This window comes from Spodoptera frugiperda, chromosome 12, assembly GCF_023101765.2.
Source record: "Spodoptera frugiperda isolate SF20-4 chromosome 12, AGI-APGP_CSIRO_Sfru_2.0, whole genome shotgun sequence".
Classification (NCBI taxonomy): domain Eukaryota; kingdom Metazoa; phylum Arthropoda; class Insecta; order Lepidoptera; family Noctuidae; genus Spodoptera; species Spodoptera frugiperda.
Genome location: NC_064223.1, coordinates 11951721 through 11965439, shown reverse-complemented (window position 1 = coordinate 11965439; position 13719 = coordinate 11951721). Strand labels below are relative to the sequence as shown.

Sequence of the window (13719 nt, the reverse complement as noted above, 5' to 3'; positions counted from 1 at the left end):
GAACCTTTTAAACTGCGATATTCAACCTGCCTGCCAAACCTGGGGATTATAACAAAACCTTCTTATAGCAGTGGACTCTGTGGACTGATCATTCATCACGATCTGATCTGATCATTTTACTACTGATAAATTTTCTAAAATAAAAACAGAAAAAAAACTAGTAATACTTTGCCCGACCTGGGAATCGAATCCAAGATCCCTTGTCAACTCGACCAACGAGGCAGTCATCATATTTCAACGATAGTGCATCATAATATATTTCGTAAAAAGGTTACAAACAATTATAAATGTACTATTTAACAGATGACGTCATCACTCTTAATATAAATCTGTGTCCATAACGGTTTGCCTGTTATATTTATGTTAGTGTACATTATCCTTTTACCGACCATAAACGGCTCTACAACGACAGACATGCAGGACAATACTTATCTCTTTACATACTAAAATAACATTGATAACAACTCGATATTCGTTGATATTTCAGTACATCTATTCTATACTAATATTATAAAGCTGAAGAGTTTGTTTGTTTGTTTGAACGCGCTAATCTCCGAAACTACTGGTCCGAATTGAATAATTCTTATTATGTTGGATAGTGCATTTATCGAGGAAGGCTATAGGCTATAAAACATCACGCTATGATAAAATAGGAGCCGAGCAGAGCGGGTGAAACCGCGCGGAAGTAGCTAGTGTTCACTAAAAGTAAGTCTTTTGTCTTTCAGATCTGTATCTACAAAGGAATTTAGTGCAGACGTTACAGATTTATCTAAGATCGATAACATAGGTATTTTAGGTGTAAAGACTGAGTAGTAACACGTCTAGTAGGTGATATGAGAAGGGTAAATTGTAACTTATAAAATGCAGAACAACAACCTTTCATTGTTTTGATATAAAGTCGAAAATTCAATGAAAAAGAACAGATTGTAAAAGGTAGATCTGCTGTTCAAATTATATTGGTTCCCGCCTCCTGTTATTCCATAACTATAATGGTGTGTTATGCGTTTGCATAGCCGAAGAAGAATGATAAAGTCAAAGCCAAAATTATTTTAAATAGACCAGAAAAGCACTTTAATAAAAAAGCAATAAAAAAAAAAACAAACAAAATATCTGTCTGTCGGTCAGTCCTCTAGTGAAGCTATAAGCTCTTACTAAAGTGTAGATTCCTATGGAGAAGAACGAGAAAGAAACTTCATAGGTTACATGGATGGATAGTTGGTACATAGCTAATTATGCAATGTACGACACCAGGGACATCCCGACAGTCACCATTGCGGCTAGACCCGACCATCAACAGTGACAGTGACAATACGTAAACTGATTCAATGTTTATTATAATACACATTAATAGAGCCATCTGTATAGGTCATTACCTCACACAAACAATGAGATGACGTACATAATGTTGATACATAGAACATTGCAAGAATTACGATTGACTTTTTGGAAAACACACGACACGACACGACGCCGGTACACGGAAATACATTACATAGTATCTTTAAATAACAGGAACATTACGTGAATGGGTAGTTTAGATGTACCAAAAAGCAATAGGGGACAAGGAAAAACAATGATGCTGTATAATATGTGTTAATAGTAAATTAGTTTGTTACGCGTACGTGTTAAATGCATTCGTATAGTGTTACAGAGTTATGTCGGTGTCGCGTTCCCTTTGACAGATTAGTACACTACAACTATGTGGTTTTTAGTTTTGTTCATAGATCAGGTACTGTAGTATACCTAATTGAAATTTCTTCTTCCTATATTAAATTATATGCGATTCAAAATGTCTTCTTCTTGTTTCCTTTTTTAGACGCTACTGTCTCTCTTTTCCGGAGATGACTACCTAGCGGGTTTACAGGGGCTCCGGCTTGAAAAGCAGGAGTAGGAACGGGATGGTTTTTAGTCAATAAGAGTCTGATACTCCCTCTCGCCTCGCCCAAGGCGAGATAAGTCATTACCTAGATGATTTTCCTTCCTTAAAAAAACTCTCTCTCTCTTTGGTCTCTTTTTTGGTCGTTCTTTTTCTTTCCAAACATCCACTATTAAATTCAGCACTCTCTTTACCATTGAATACGAGTACAGCTTTCATTGTGGGGATTAGAACTAACATTGAAATTAAAAGACACTTTATTAGAATGCCATAGATAAAAATCTTAAGATCTCATTAATATTTGCGCTGTTATTAACTTCTCAATCAAAAGTACAAATCAATTGCAAATAACCTTGTCTAACAGGCTGCTTGTAAGTCTAGTGTTACAATCTTAATGCACTAGAGCCAATTGCATTGTAAGTAAGTACATTAGAGTTAAATAATTACATAAACTACCTAGTTTTACCATCGCAAAATGTATTTTATTAGCCTAATGAATAAGGGTCATATTAATTTGCATAGACGTGAGAATGCTAGTGGGCATTTTTGATACGGAAAAGCTTCAATATTTGATCGATTCTGTTCTACTAGTCCATCGCTAATCTACTGAATATTTAACTGAGGGATAAACCAAATAGCAAAAGTTTTTCTGATACATAAGTAATGAAATATCGATTTTATCGGTCGTCACTTTTCCTGCTATTAAAGACATGAGATATGATACGATAAATACAAAACACATTAAGTTTTGCACTTATAATAAACAAAAATCAATATAGTACACGTGAATTTTCACGATTTGGTTTCTGGATTTGATAAAGCAATGACTAACGACAATTAAGTGATTGCTAATCACTCTAATCGCTTTTCAAATAAATAATTTTCTGTACAAATCATTATATTGTGACCTCTTTATATCAATAAGTCGCATGTTAATCAGAGAGCGATTATTTTGAATGAATAATATTATTAAAGACATTAATATGACATTTATGATTCACAAAGTGCCATGATAAAAGTGTCTAAATAAGTTTTAACAAAGGTAAGAGGATTTGAAGCATTGTGTTGTCCGGAGATGATAGCAATATAACAAATACAGGATAAGAATGTGGCGACACACAACAAGTGACAGATGACAGAAGTCGCACATAGACTATCGACGAGCAAATCAACTGACGACGTCATAAAAATCCTACATGTATTTTTTTTTTAATGGGACAAGCCCGCCTCACCTCCCATACCGCTGCAACTCCTGTAAGCCAGGATCTACAGTAGATACAAACATGAAAACACCGGAACACTGAAGTCCGGCGCGTCCCAGGGAAATGAATAACTGTCTTGGATCCCGCAACGAAACAAATCAGAAGATGTTATTAGAGGAGAAGAAAAGAAAACGATAGTTTCCACTTCCCTCGGTGAATTTAATGCAGGAGACAGGATGACTTAAGCCTACATGTAATATGAAGTTTACATGCCAATAAAAATGGATAGAAAATCCAACGAACATCAGTTGGGCCGAAAGCCCGCCAGGCATGATCACCTCGCCTGGTCGGAGGATCCTTCTTTTCTTAGGGAACTTTAGTCTCTGTTCCATGGAAGATATACACGATGCTCTACATCTTCTTCCAGCACATATCTCCCATCCCAAGTTATTTATATTTGACCAAATGATTTAGACCCTTTCAGACTTCATTCTATCATACAATCCTTTCACAACCGTTGTTCATATTTTCATTGGTCGATCTCTTCTAATAGTCTAGTTCCCCATTCCCCATTTGTAAATTAAAAAATGAAACACATCGACACTTACCTCCGCCTCGAATGTGTGTAAGAACGGTCTTGGGTTCTTGTACTCGATCTGAAGGTAGACTTCTTGCTCCCAAATCATTGCTTTTCGGTATAGGCAGTATATCCTGAAGAAATACGACCTCTTCCCATTGTCCTTGATCAGACAAAGCACGCCTGTGTCCTTCTTCTTCCATTTCGAATGTGATGGGTCTTCTGTGGTAAACAGCTGAACCACTGCTGTCGCCAGACTCTGTGGAGATATTGTTTTTGTCAATAAAGTACTTAAGAATTAAGATTGATATGCTCAAGAGCCATTCGGCAATATATTGACGAAAAACCTATTAACATTTCGCAGTAATTATTACAGAATAGCCTAGGAGATTGGTGAGGTTGCGTCCGTAGAAACATTTTGTCGTCGTTACAAAATACAGTACAAAATCTCCGTCGTAATAAGTCTAATATTATTGTTTGATTCATGAATAAGGATGTTTTTCCACCAGAGATGTGCATATAGCTTTGCTACGTAGATATAATAGCTAAGCTGTGAAACAATGTGACCGTGTTCACCGATATTAGCCTATATAGCCTTGCGAAGATGCGCAGCTCGAGTATACGATGTATTGATAGTCCCCTACTATCCATCTACCATCTATAGCATTTTTCCATATAAAAAAAAACATAGCTTAGCCAAGTCCGTTTCCACCAGTGCTAAGCTATGTGCACCAATGAATATGATTGGTGGAAACCAAACTCATACACAGGGTAGCATAGCATACGTAGCATAAGCACACGTCTGGTAGAAAAGCATCCTAAGTCTAATATTATTGTTTGATTGATAAACTAATAAAATTAGTCATTGCATATCGTAGTCAGTGCATAAGAACTTATGAACTTATCAGAATAGATACAATTGAATAGCAAAAGGTCATACGTTAGTTTAAGTAGGTACTATTTAAATAGAAATACGTAGCTTCGATTAAATAATATTATTAATTATCACGCCTATCAGTGTCCGCGCCCTTGCATGACGCATCATTGTGTGTGATTATGCGTAAGCGCCATTAGCGGACGCTCGAGTGAAATCTGTGAATAGCTGACCTTTATAAGACTATGACACATGTAGAGTAGTGACCCATGATTAAGTGATAACCCAAGTGCCCGTTGTTGTAGAAAATCTGATTAATATTTATGGTACAATAATCTAATGGATGAACAAAGTAAGCTAACGATAGCGTGGCTTATTGAGTTAAGGCATGCGAATGCATTTTTTTTATTTTAATAAAAATAAACAACTATGAGAGACACAGAAAATTCTCTGTTCTGTTCTGACAGGAATGGTGAACAATGTTTCAACATCCCTGTCATGATTGTGTCTGATGCATGAGTCATGTCTGGATTGGCAAACAACAAATCCTGCCCATTGGTTTGCCAATGGGCAGGATTTGTTGTTTGTTGGTGGTTTGCCACCACAATCCACAATATTTTGATTCATTTTTGACATTTTTTGATTTTGGATTTAGTGAACGGATGCTTTTCCACCAGAGAAGTACTATGTAGCTATGCTACGAAGATGTAATAGCTCACATAGTTTCACAACTATAACTAGATACTAAGCTATGTAGCTGTACGAGTAAAATGTGCTGGGAATATGCGCAGCTCGAATTTGCAATGTATACCACGCATCTTTTCATATAAAAAACATAGTTTAGATGAATCCGTTTCGTCAGTGCTAAGCTATGTGTACTAAGTACTAAATCATATGATTGGTCGAAGCCAACCGCATCCACAGCAATATAGCATAGCGCATCTCTGTTGGAAAAACACCCTAAATCAGTTACTTTTACAAATTACAATCACGATAACTCAACTCAGATCTCATAGGTAAACCAAGTATCACTGTAAAAAAGTTCTGGTTCTGGCTACCTATGAAAGAAAGTCGCCGGTATAACATCAGCCTAATCTACAGTGTACACACGTCTTGCCACAATTACATTTGCCAAATTCCAATGTCGTACATCATAGTGATGTGGTGATCTTAATGTTCCCATTCTCACTGTGATTTCGGAACACGTAATTTGAAGTAATACTGAGACGTGCAAAATGAAACTTTGAACGCTGTTTGCAGATTGAACATTTTGGGAACTGATTTTACCTATTATAGTTTTCAAACAAACATAAATTGTTGAACCAGTATCTATTAGGTATATGGCAACTTTTTTTTTTCTTTTGTTGGGTCGACGTTTGGCCGCTATCTCGCCTGATGGTAAGTGATGATGCGGTCTACGATGGAGCACGTCTGCCCATAAGCAACCTATTCACGCGTGCTTTGAAGTTACCTAGGTTATGTCCATCAGGAAACACAGACTCCGGCAAACAATTTCTGTCTTGTAGGGTTACAGTAATACAGTTATGTCTTTGAGTAGAAAATATTTAGTAACCTGTGCTAGTCTAAGGGTGCCTTTCTACCAGAGATGTGCTATGTTACCATGCTAAACTGTGAAACTATGTGATCCGTTCCACTGATACTAAGCTATGTAGCTGTGTTATGAAGATGCGCTGCCGCAAAGTAGCTGTGCGAGGAAGATACTCAGCTCGAGTATGCGATGTATTGATAATAGAGAAGTCATTCATAGCACGCATCTTTTCATATAAAAAACATAACTTAGCTGAGTGCGTTTCCACCAGTGCTATACTATGTACACACACAGTAACGTAGCAAAGCACATTTCGGTGGAAAAGTACCCTAGCACCCTAATCCTAAGACAATTGAAAACGAATTGAAAAATCACAGTAGGCTTCGGAAAATATGTAAAATTTTTAAGGGATCCTCTCTAATACCTACTCAGTATGTACAAGGAGATAATCAGATGGCATTAAGCATACCTCCCCTAGTAACACCCAAACCGTATACAGTGTTTAATATCATTTAAACAGCAATACGCAATACGTAATCACAACAATGACCTACTTAACAAACTTAAGAACATTACTTGAATTTTTTGTTAATTAATCACACAATTATAATGTTTAAGACGTGACATTGTATTGTTTTTTGCTCAACTGCACATGAGAAGTGTAGACAATAGACGAGGTATGTAAGTGTTTGCAATAGCATGTGTGCCCTCAGAGTTGCAGAGGTCAGACGGGCAAATTAGGAGCGAAGTTATGGGGAACAGGCACTGCGAAATTCTACCTCCGTGAATTTTATTTATCTTAGTGTGAACTAGTTCTTCATCATCATATCTTTAAGTAATGTTAGGACAGGACTAGTTTTCAATACTTACTACCACACCCAGAGACATTAATGGTTACTTAAGCTATTCCTTAGTAACGATTTTGTATCAAAAACAATCGCTAAGGACTGGGTTAAGTAACCATTAAATGACTCTGAGTGCGGCGGTTAAACTACTTTATTGAGTTTACTTACACTGTTACAGTTTTTATAATAACTATCGTAAAACATACTAGATTAACTAAAAAATCACATTTTGTCTGGGCGCGCTGCTCATGATGAATAGTCCCTCTGTGACTCGAAACTAGTAGAGCTTTACTCCATTAATGTACGTAAACCGTTTTAGTTATGCATAAATATCTTAGGGCTGAAACTGCGTTAAGCGGAATATAATTTTTATTTGCGCGACCCTCGAAGTCAGAATTGTTTTAACAGTTGTATTGTGCATTTGACCCCTTACCCCTTGACTAGTTAATTAGTCATTGCCAGTTAACATAAATAATAATATAATTCGCAAAGATAAGGGCAAGTAATGCGGAAACTTTGTCATGTTGTTTACATTAATAAATACATACAAAATACAATAGTTACACTAATTAATATCTAATAATGATAACTGGCTCAATCACGACAAAACGACTTATTAATTAACTGACACACTATCCATAGACAAGTATAGCATCGTATAGCTAGTATGTTTTATTATTTATTAATTTACTAGGGGAGCCGGTGAACTCTGTTTCGGGCTTAATTTTTATCGATATTAATTTTTAAACAAACCCAACTGTTCGGAAACGTCTGAACGAACATAAAACCTTACGTATAAATACTTTTTGTTTGCTGGCTTTTTTTTTTTTTTTTTTTTTTTTGGGGGGAAAATCATCCAATGACTTCTCCCGCCTTGGGTGAGGCGGGAGGGAGTGTCAGACTCTTACTGACTAAAAACCACCCCGTTCCTTCTCCTGCTTTGAGCCGGAGCCCCGAAAAAGTGACGGCATCAAAGGGAAGATCGCGACTCGCCACTTTCGCCCGAGCAGCTGTACAAGCATCACATGCGCGCGACGCGCGCATAAAAATTATTCTTTTGTTTTCTTTTCCTCATATTTTTCTCATATATTTTTATAATCCGTTGTATAAATATACCAGTACCTATTATACAGCCCAAGTATTCTTTTCTTAACACCAACAATACTAACAACAACATACTAATAACAACACTTTGGAACGAGCGCCTAGCTTCACTGACAGACAGACTGACGGACAATTCAATTTGACGTTTCAAAAGTGCCTTATTAAGATTAATTGAAATAAATGCTTTGACTTTGACTTTGAATATATAATTATTGAAATTGGTTCAGCTGTTCGCGAGATTTGCGCTTAGCAAAACTTTTAGTTATTCATTTTTATATTATAGATTTATCGCGCCTCTACATTATTATTTTATAATTTTACGAGGGCATTTCGCGTTTTTGTCATTATCTGTGATCTTTTGAAGCGGACTAAATATACGAAATGTATACCAGGGGCCTTAGTCTGCTATTACAATTGCGTCAGAATAATCGATCACTGATCAGTGCAAGAGGGATGGAGCTATGTAGGTTGTATAGCTCCGTCCCTCTCGCACTGCTCAATGATCGACCATTCTGACACAATTGTAATAGCAGACTAAGGCCCCAGGAATACACGCGAAGATCCAATACAGAACATTTTACTGTATCTACTAAGTACCTACCTACATCGCACAGGTATTATGAAAAAATATTATTAAATTACTTTTTACTATAGATTAAAAATTCTGTATGGACGTCTACCACGGAAGCTGTTGACAGCTTGTCTCGATCTCGAACCTGGATACAATACTTGCAATGCACAATGCACATGCGGGCACTAACAGGTTTGCCGTCAACTGTTTCCTGTCAGGACGATACAGGTAATGGAGTCTATAACTCATGGCACAGGAAAATAACTAAACGAGTAATAGAACTTGGTTCATATGACGATTCGTACAATACGAATTGATTTCATATTCTTTTTAATGTAAAGGACTGTAAAGGAATTATACGCCTGATACATTACTTTTTGCATGTGTCGATCTGATTGATAACTTTGAAACAACTAACTATTACGTTTTAGGTAAAACAATATTTGAAATACAGAAAAATAAAAATACACCAGATAAACATATCGTGAAATATTTCAGATCATTCTTCATTGTGATAAATATTGATAAGTAGTGCCAATTCGTAAACTTCGTATAACTACGATACGCAGAAGTGAAGTGCAGGATTAATTCAATCTCGTGAATTCCGAGGTCGTACATAGATAATACACAAAGGCTTGATAATAAATGTTATTCCGGAAGTCTTGTGATAACAACATGGGAAGAACAATTTATATATTTTTAACTGGGTACGTCGATATGGTTGGATCCAAAAGCAAGCCTTCTGAAAAATCATCCAGGAAAAGTAATATGGATTGAGGATTTTCAATTCCACAATTAGTTATAAGATACCGTGAAAGCTGCATTCAGACAATCTCATCTCATGATAAATCAAAGGATCTTGATTATAAACATCGATCGCTCTTTTACAATGTGATAAGTATAACTTTGGTGACTCGTGTAAGATAAAAATCTAAATGGAATGTGAGAAACTTACAAGATATAACTATTGATAATAAGTAATTTCCATTACTTTCATGTACTAATATTGGATAACTTAACTACACATAGAACCACATATTTATTATCCATTATCTAGAAACTTTACCTGCTTGATAGCAGACAGCAGGTAAAATGTAGAATCCATTATATGAGGTAACGTTATGGGGTATTTTTCTCTATTTATAAGTACATAGATTTGATATGTATCTATCCTACTAATTTATACCATAAAAGCGAACGTTTATGTAAATGTTTGTTATCACACTAATATTGTAAATGTGAAAGTTTATTTGTTTGTTTGGATGTTTGTCCGTCAATCACGCTGAAACTACTGAACGGATTTTGATGAAATTTGATATACAGACAGGGTATGAGCTGACTTGGTTGATAGGATAATTTATATCCCATAGAAACGCAGGCGAAGCCTCTTGTAGAAGCTAGTTTGTTAACTATATTACGCAAGAAATGCTGAATGGATTTCGATGTCATTGGTATGCAGACCGTAAACTAGAATAAATGGAATATACCTATACTATTATTTGCTTTAGCAAATGGAGATCGCGAACGAACAAAATATAAAAGACTAAACTTCTTTCTTCACTTAAAAACTACCAAAAAGATTTTAATACAGTTTCCTCGATCTACATGTAGTGTAGTAAAAATTACAGAACTTGGGCCGTGCAAGTCACTTTCTTTAGTGACTATAAATCCTTGCAACGTTACGAAAGACGGACCAATCAAGCATGCTTTCTAACTGGCAGAACCATTTATACGGCGCGGGCGCCTAGATAAACTTTCGCCCTATAAATGTTTTATGGAGAGAAATTACAGTTGTTTGTTACCATAATATTGTGGTCTTTCAAGTTGCAACAAAGTGATTACAATCTTAGCTCGCCACAAGAGAAATACCTATTTCAACGAAAGATAGCTACACTAAGTTTCAGCCGATTTAAGGACTACACATCTGACAGATAGATATTCGGCTTACCTAACTACCTAAAACAAACAAAAACACTTGATGAATTAATTATTTTGTTATCGCTTACTCACGTGACTGTTTGACGAGGAACTCGACTAGTTTCAAGCCATCCTAGAAGTTCATATTTATGTACAGTATTCCTCGACAATCGCCTAAAACTAGTCAAGATCCTCGTCAAACAGTTACGTGAGTAAGCCGATAACATAATAATTAATTCACTATGTCTCACGAAAGTTATAATAAAACTTGATGATTTTTTGTATTTTACACGATATTGATATCATGTCATCTAAAAACATAATCGATTTGTGACACTTTTAAACACGTGAATCGAACACACGAGTAAGCCCGCGAGGTGGAACTAGTTGATGATATAAGATGAAATGACTAATGAATATTAATTTATGGAAATTATTCTGATCATCTCTAATATAGTAACATATTGTGTAACCTATGTGCTTTATTGGTTGAAAGCAGTAAACGAAACTTCCGAGTAAAGGGTCTCAGGTTCCGTCCGGAGCTGCAGACTACCTAGTGGGTTTACCGTGGGTCCGGTTCGAAAAGCAGGAGTAGGAACAAAAGCAGGAGGGATGATTTTTAGTCAGTAAGTTTTTTAATCATTGGATGATTTCTCCCCCTACCCCTTGAAAAAAGTGTTTCCCGAAATAAAACACCAGTAATAGATAATTACTTAGTTTTTTCATCATCAATAGCCTGTGACAGGTCTACTTAAGAGGATTGGCCATGCTTAACAGGCACGAAAGAGGATGTTACTTTTAAGGAACGTGTATTGTGCACCACTAGATTACAGTCACAAGGAAAAAGTCGTAATATTATGTTCTGCCGATATACGGCCTATATTACACAGTTTTAAAGTCGATTAATATTGGCGATAAAACAAGTTTTTATCAATATTCGCAAAAATAATGAATGACGTCGTCCATTAGTTACGTAAGATGAAAGGCGAATTTAATTTCCTCATCAAAGTCAATAAGACCTAGATAAAATACGGGTTTTTTAAGAATAGCATAGGTATTTGCATAGTTGAATAATACTTAATGGTAATGTCTGCCTTTTGGTTTTTTAAAAATAAATGTTGCCCCACTCTAGTATTTTCTCTCACATTGTGGGTGTTTACAAGCAGATAACATTAAAAAAAAGAATTTGTGGAACAGGAAGGCTTCTGGGTATGAATAACATTCTCTTATGGGAATGGAAGCTAGCATAGTCGCCCAGCAACAGTGCCAACCATATAATTAAACTTATAGTTTAGGATTGTCACTAAGGCAAATAAAATATGTTTATAAACATCACAACACTAAGGTTGGCCAAAAAAAAAAATTACTAGGTACATTTGTAAACACAACAAAAACACGGGACCCATTCATAGGCATCAAAGTTTAAAGTAATATTTAACCTCTTGACTGCCGGAATATGAGATAAAGGTGATAAAAAATAAATAACACCGACCATAGATAGTTATGTACAACACAAGTTAAAAAAAACCTTATTTCTTTGCCAATTTTTAGATTATTATTTTTTTTTGAGGAAAAGTCATCCATTGGCATTTCATGCTTTCGGTGAGGTGAGCGGGAGTGACAGATTCTTACTGTCTAATAAAACCCAGTTAGTACTATTCTGTAACCCGCTAGGTAGTCCGCAGCTCCAAAGTTCATTGCCCAACCAGGAAGTTTAACCAGAGAAAGGTGAAACAGTAACTTGTGACCTCAAAGAATATGAAACGGAAGAAGTAGATCATATTTAACATACATAATGAGACTACTTAATATTCAGCAATATTAGATTGATCTACTTTTGTAGTGAACACAAATGTAGTGATTATGTATGTTATGCAAATCTATTACTTCATTTATAATTGACTGCTACTTTCATATTATGCAAGACTAGTGTTCTACCCATGACTCTGCTTGTATTGTTTTTTTTTTTTTCGTGGCTTCTCGCTATGTTACGGATATTTTTTATCTGCAATTTTTTTGTTGCTATTACGGATAATTTGTTACTAAGACCTAATGAGAGGTTTTTGTAAAAAAAAAATATAATTTTAGAGTAAATTTAAAACAAGTAAGAAATAAAAACAGTGTGATACCTAATTAAAGTGAAAGAGAAAACAAAATATTTAATTATCTCTTTCATTCATAATAATATCACACTGTACTGTAAGCACTCAAAATTACTCGCTTAACTAAAAATCCTTGAAATTGTATTTTTGTGGGAAATATTACATTGTTATCATAGTATATTGTAGGAAAACAATTGTTTTGTGAGTGTCCGTCCTACTATGGCGTAATCTAAAGATAACAATTTTATTATGAGCACTTTAACAGTTATTTTAAACTAAATTATTGTTGAAGGAGTTTTGTAGGCCTTAAAACTAAGTTTCAAGTACTATGCCAGAGATATAAGATTTATATTAGATATAAGGTTTTTACTTAGTGTCACCTTGTTTATGGTTTACTCAAAAAAGTTAAGTTTTCAACTTGTGTTTAGTAATAGTAACTCAAATATAAGTTTAAATATCAGCATTTATAAAGTATGGTACTCTAGTGATTTCACAACCGAAATTTCACAAGACCAATACAAATAAATCTCAAAATAGACCCAACAAGTAGCCAAGTGGATTATTTTCATCATTGATAGACTCAATTTCTGATAAACACCTTTGTCATACATATAATTTTCGGAACTCACAATAATAACGTAAAGATATCGAGAGATAATCCACTGATATGGGCAGAGATACGTAATCTAAGGGCATTCTGAATCACGCGGATCACTAATGAGAATTCATAGCTTACTCACCTGGCATTTTGGTCCAATCAAACTGAACACCTGGTCATTCTCTTCCCGAGATAACAGGATGCTCGGCCTGTTCTCTCCCCTCGGCATCCTGTACACTAATTCAACAAAACACACCTAAAAATTACTTTAAACATGCGAGTACCGATGTGTCAGTCGCCCCGACTTTCAAACATTTTATAGCCAAATAAGATGCACTTAACCGGCACACACTAAAATCTTTAGACGAAAATAAGAGCATTTCTCACAATACAGAAATACTCATTTCACTGTTTAAACTTAATAAACTCGAAAATCGTAAACTTCCAATTCACTTTCTCTGTCGACATCCGTACGTGAATAAATTCTGACTTAATAAAGTTGCC

The 13719-nt window shown here is 35.5% G+C and overlaps 1 protein-coding gene across 1 annotated transcript in view; it reads right to left on the bottom strand.

The window, feature by feature from the left end:
* Positions 1 to 13719, bottom strand: part of LOC118262439 (actin nucleation-promoting factor WASL) — a 25470-nt gene extending 11751 nt beyond the window's left edge. Inside the window, exons 1-2 of the mRNA XM_035573779.2 lie at positions 13358 to 13719; positions 3687 to 3914 (exon numbers count right to left, since the gene is read on the bottom strand). Coding sequence (XP_035429672.1) covers positions 3687 to 3914; positions 13358 to 13444 — 315 coding nt within the window. The 5' untranslated portion in view covers positions 13445 to 13719. The remainder of the gene's footprint in view (positions 1 to 3686; positions 3915 to 13357) is intronic.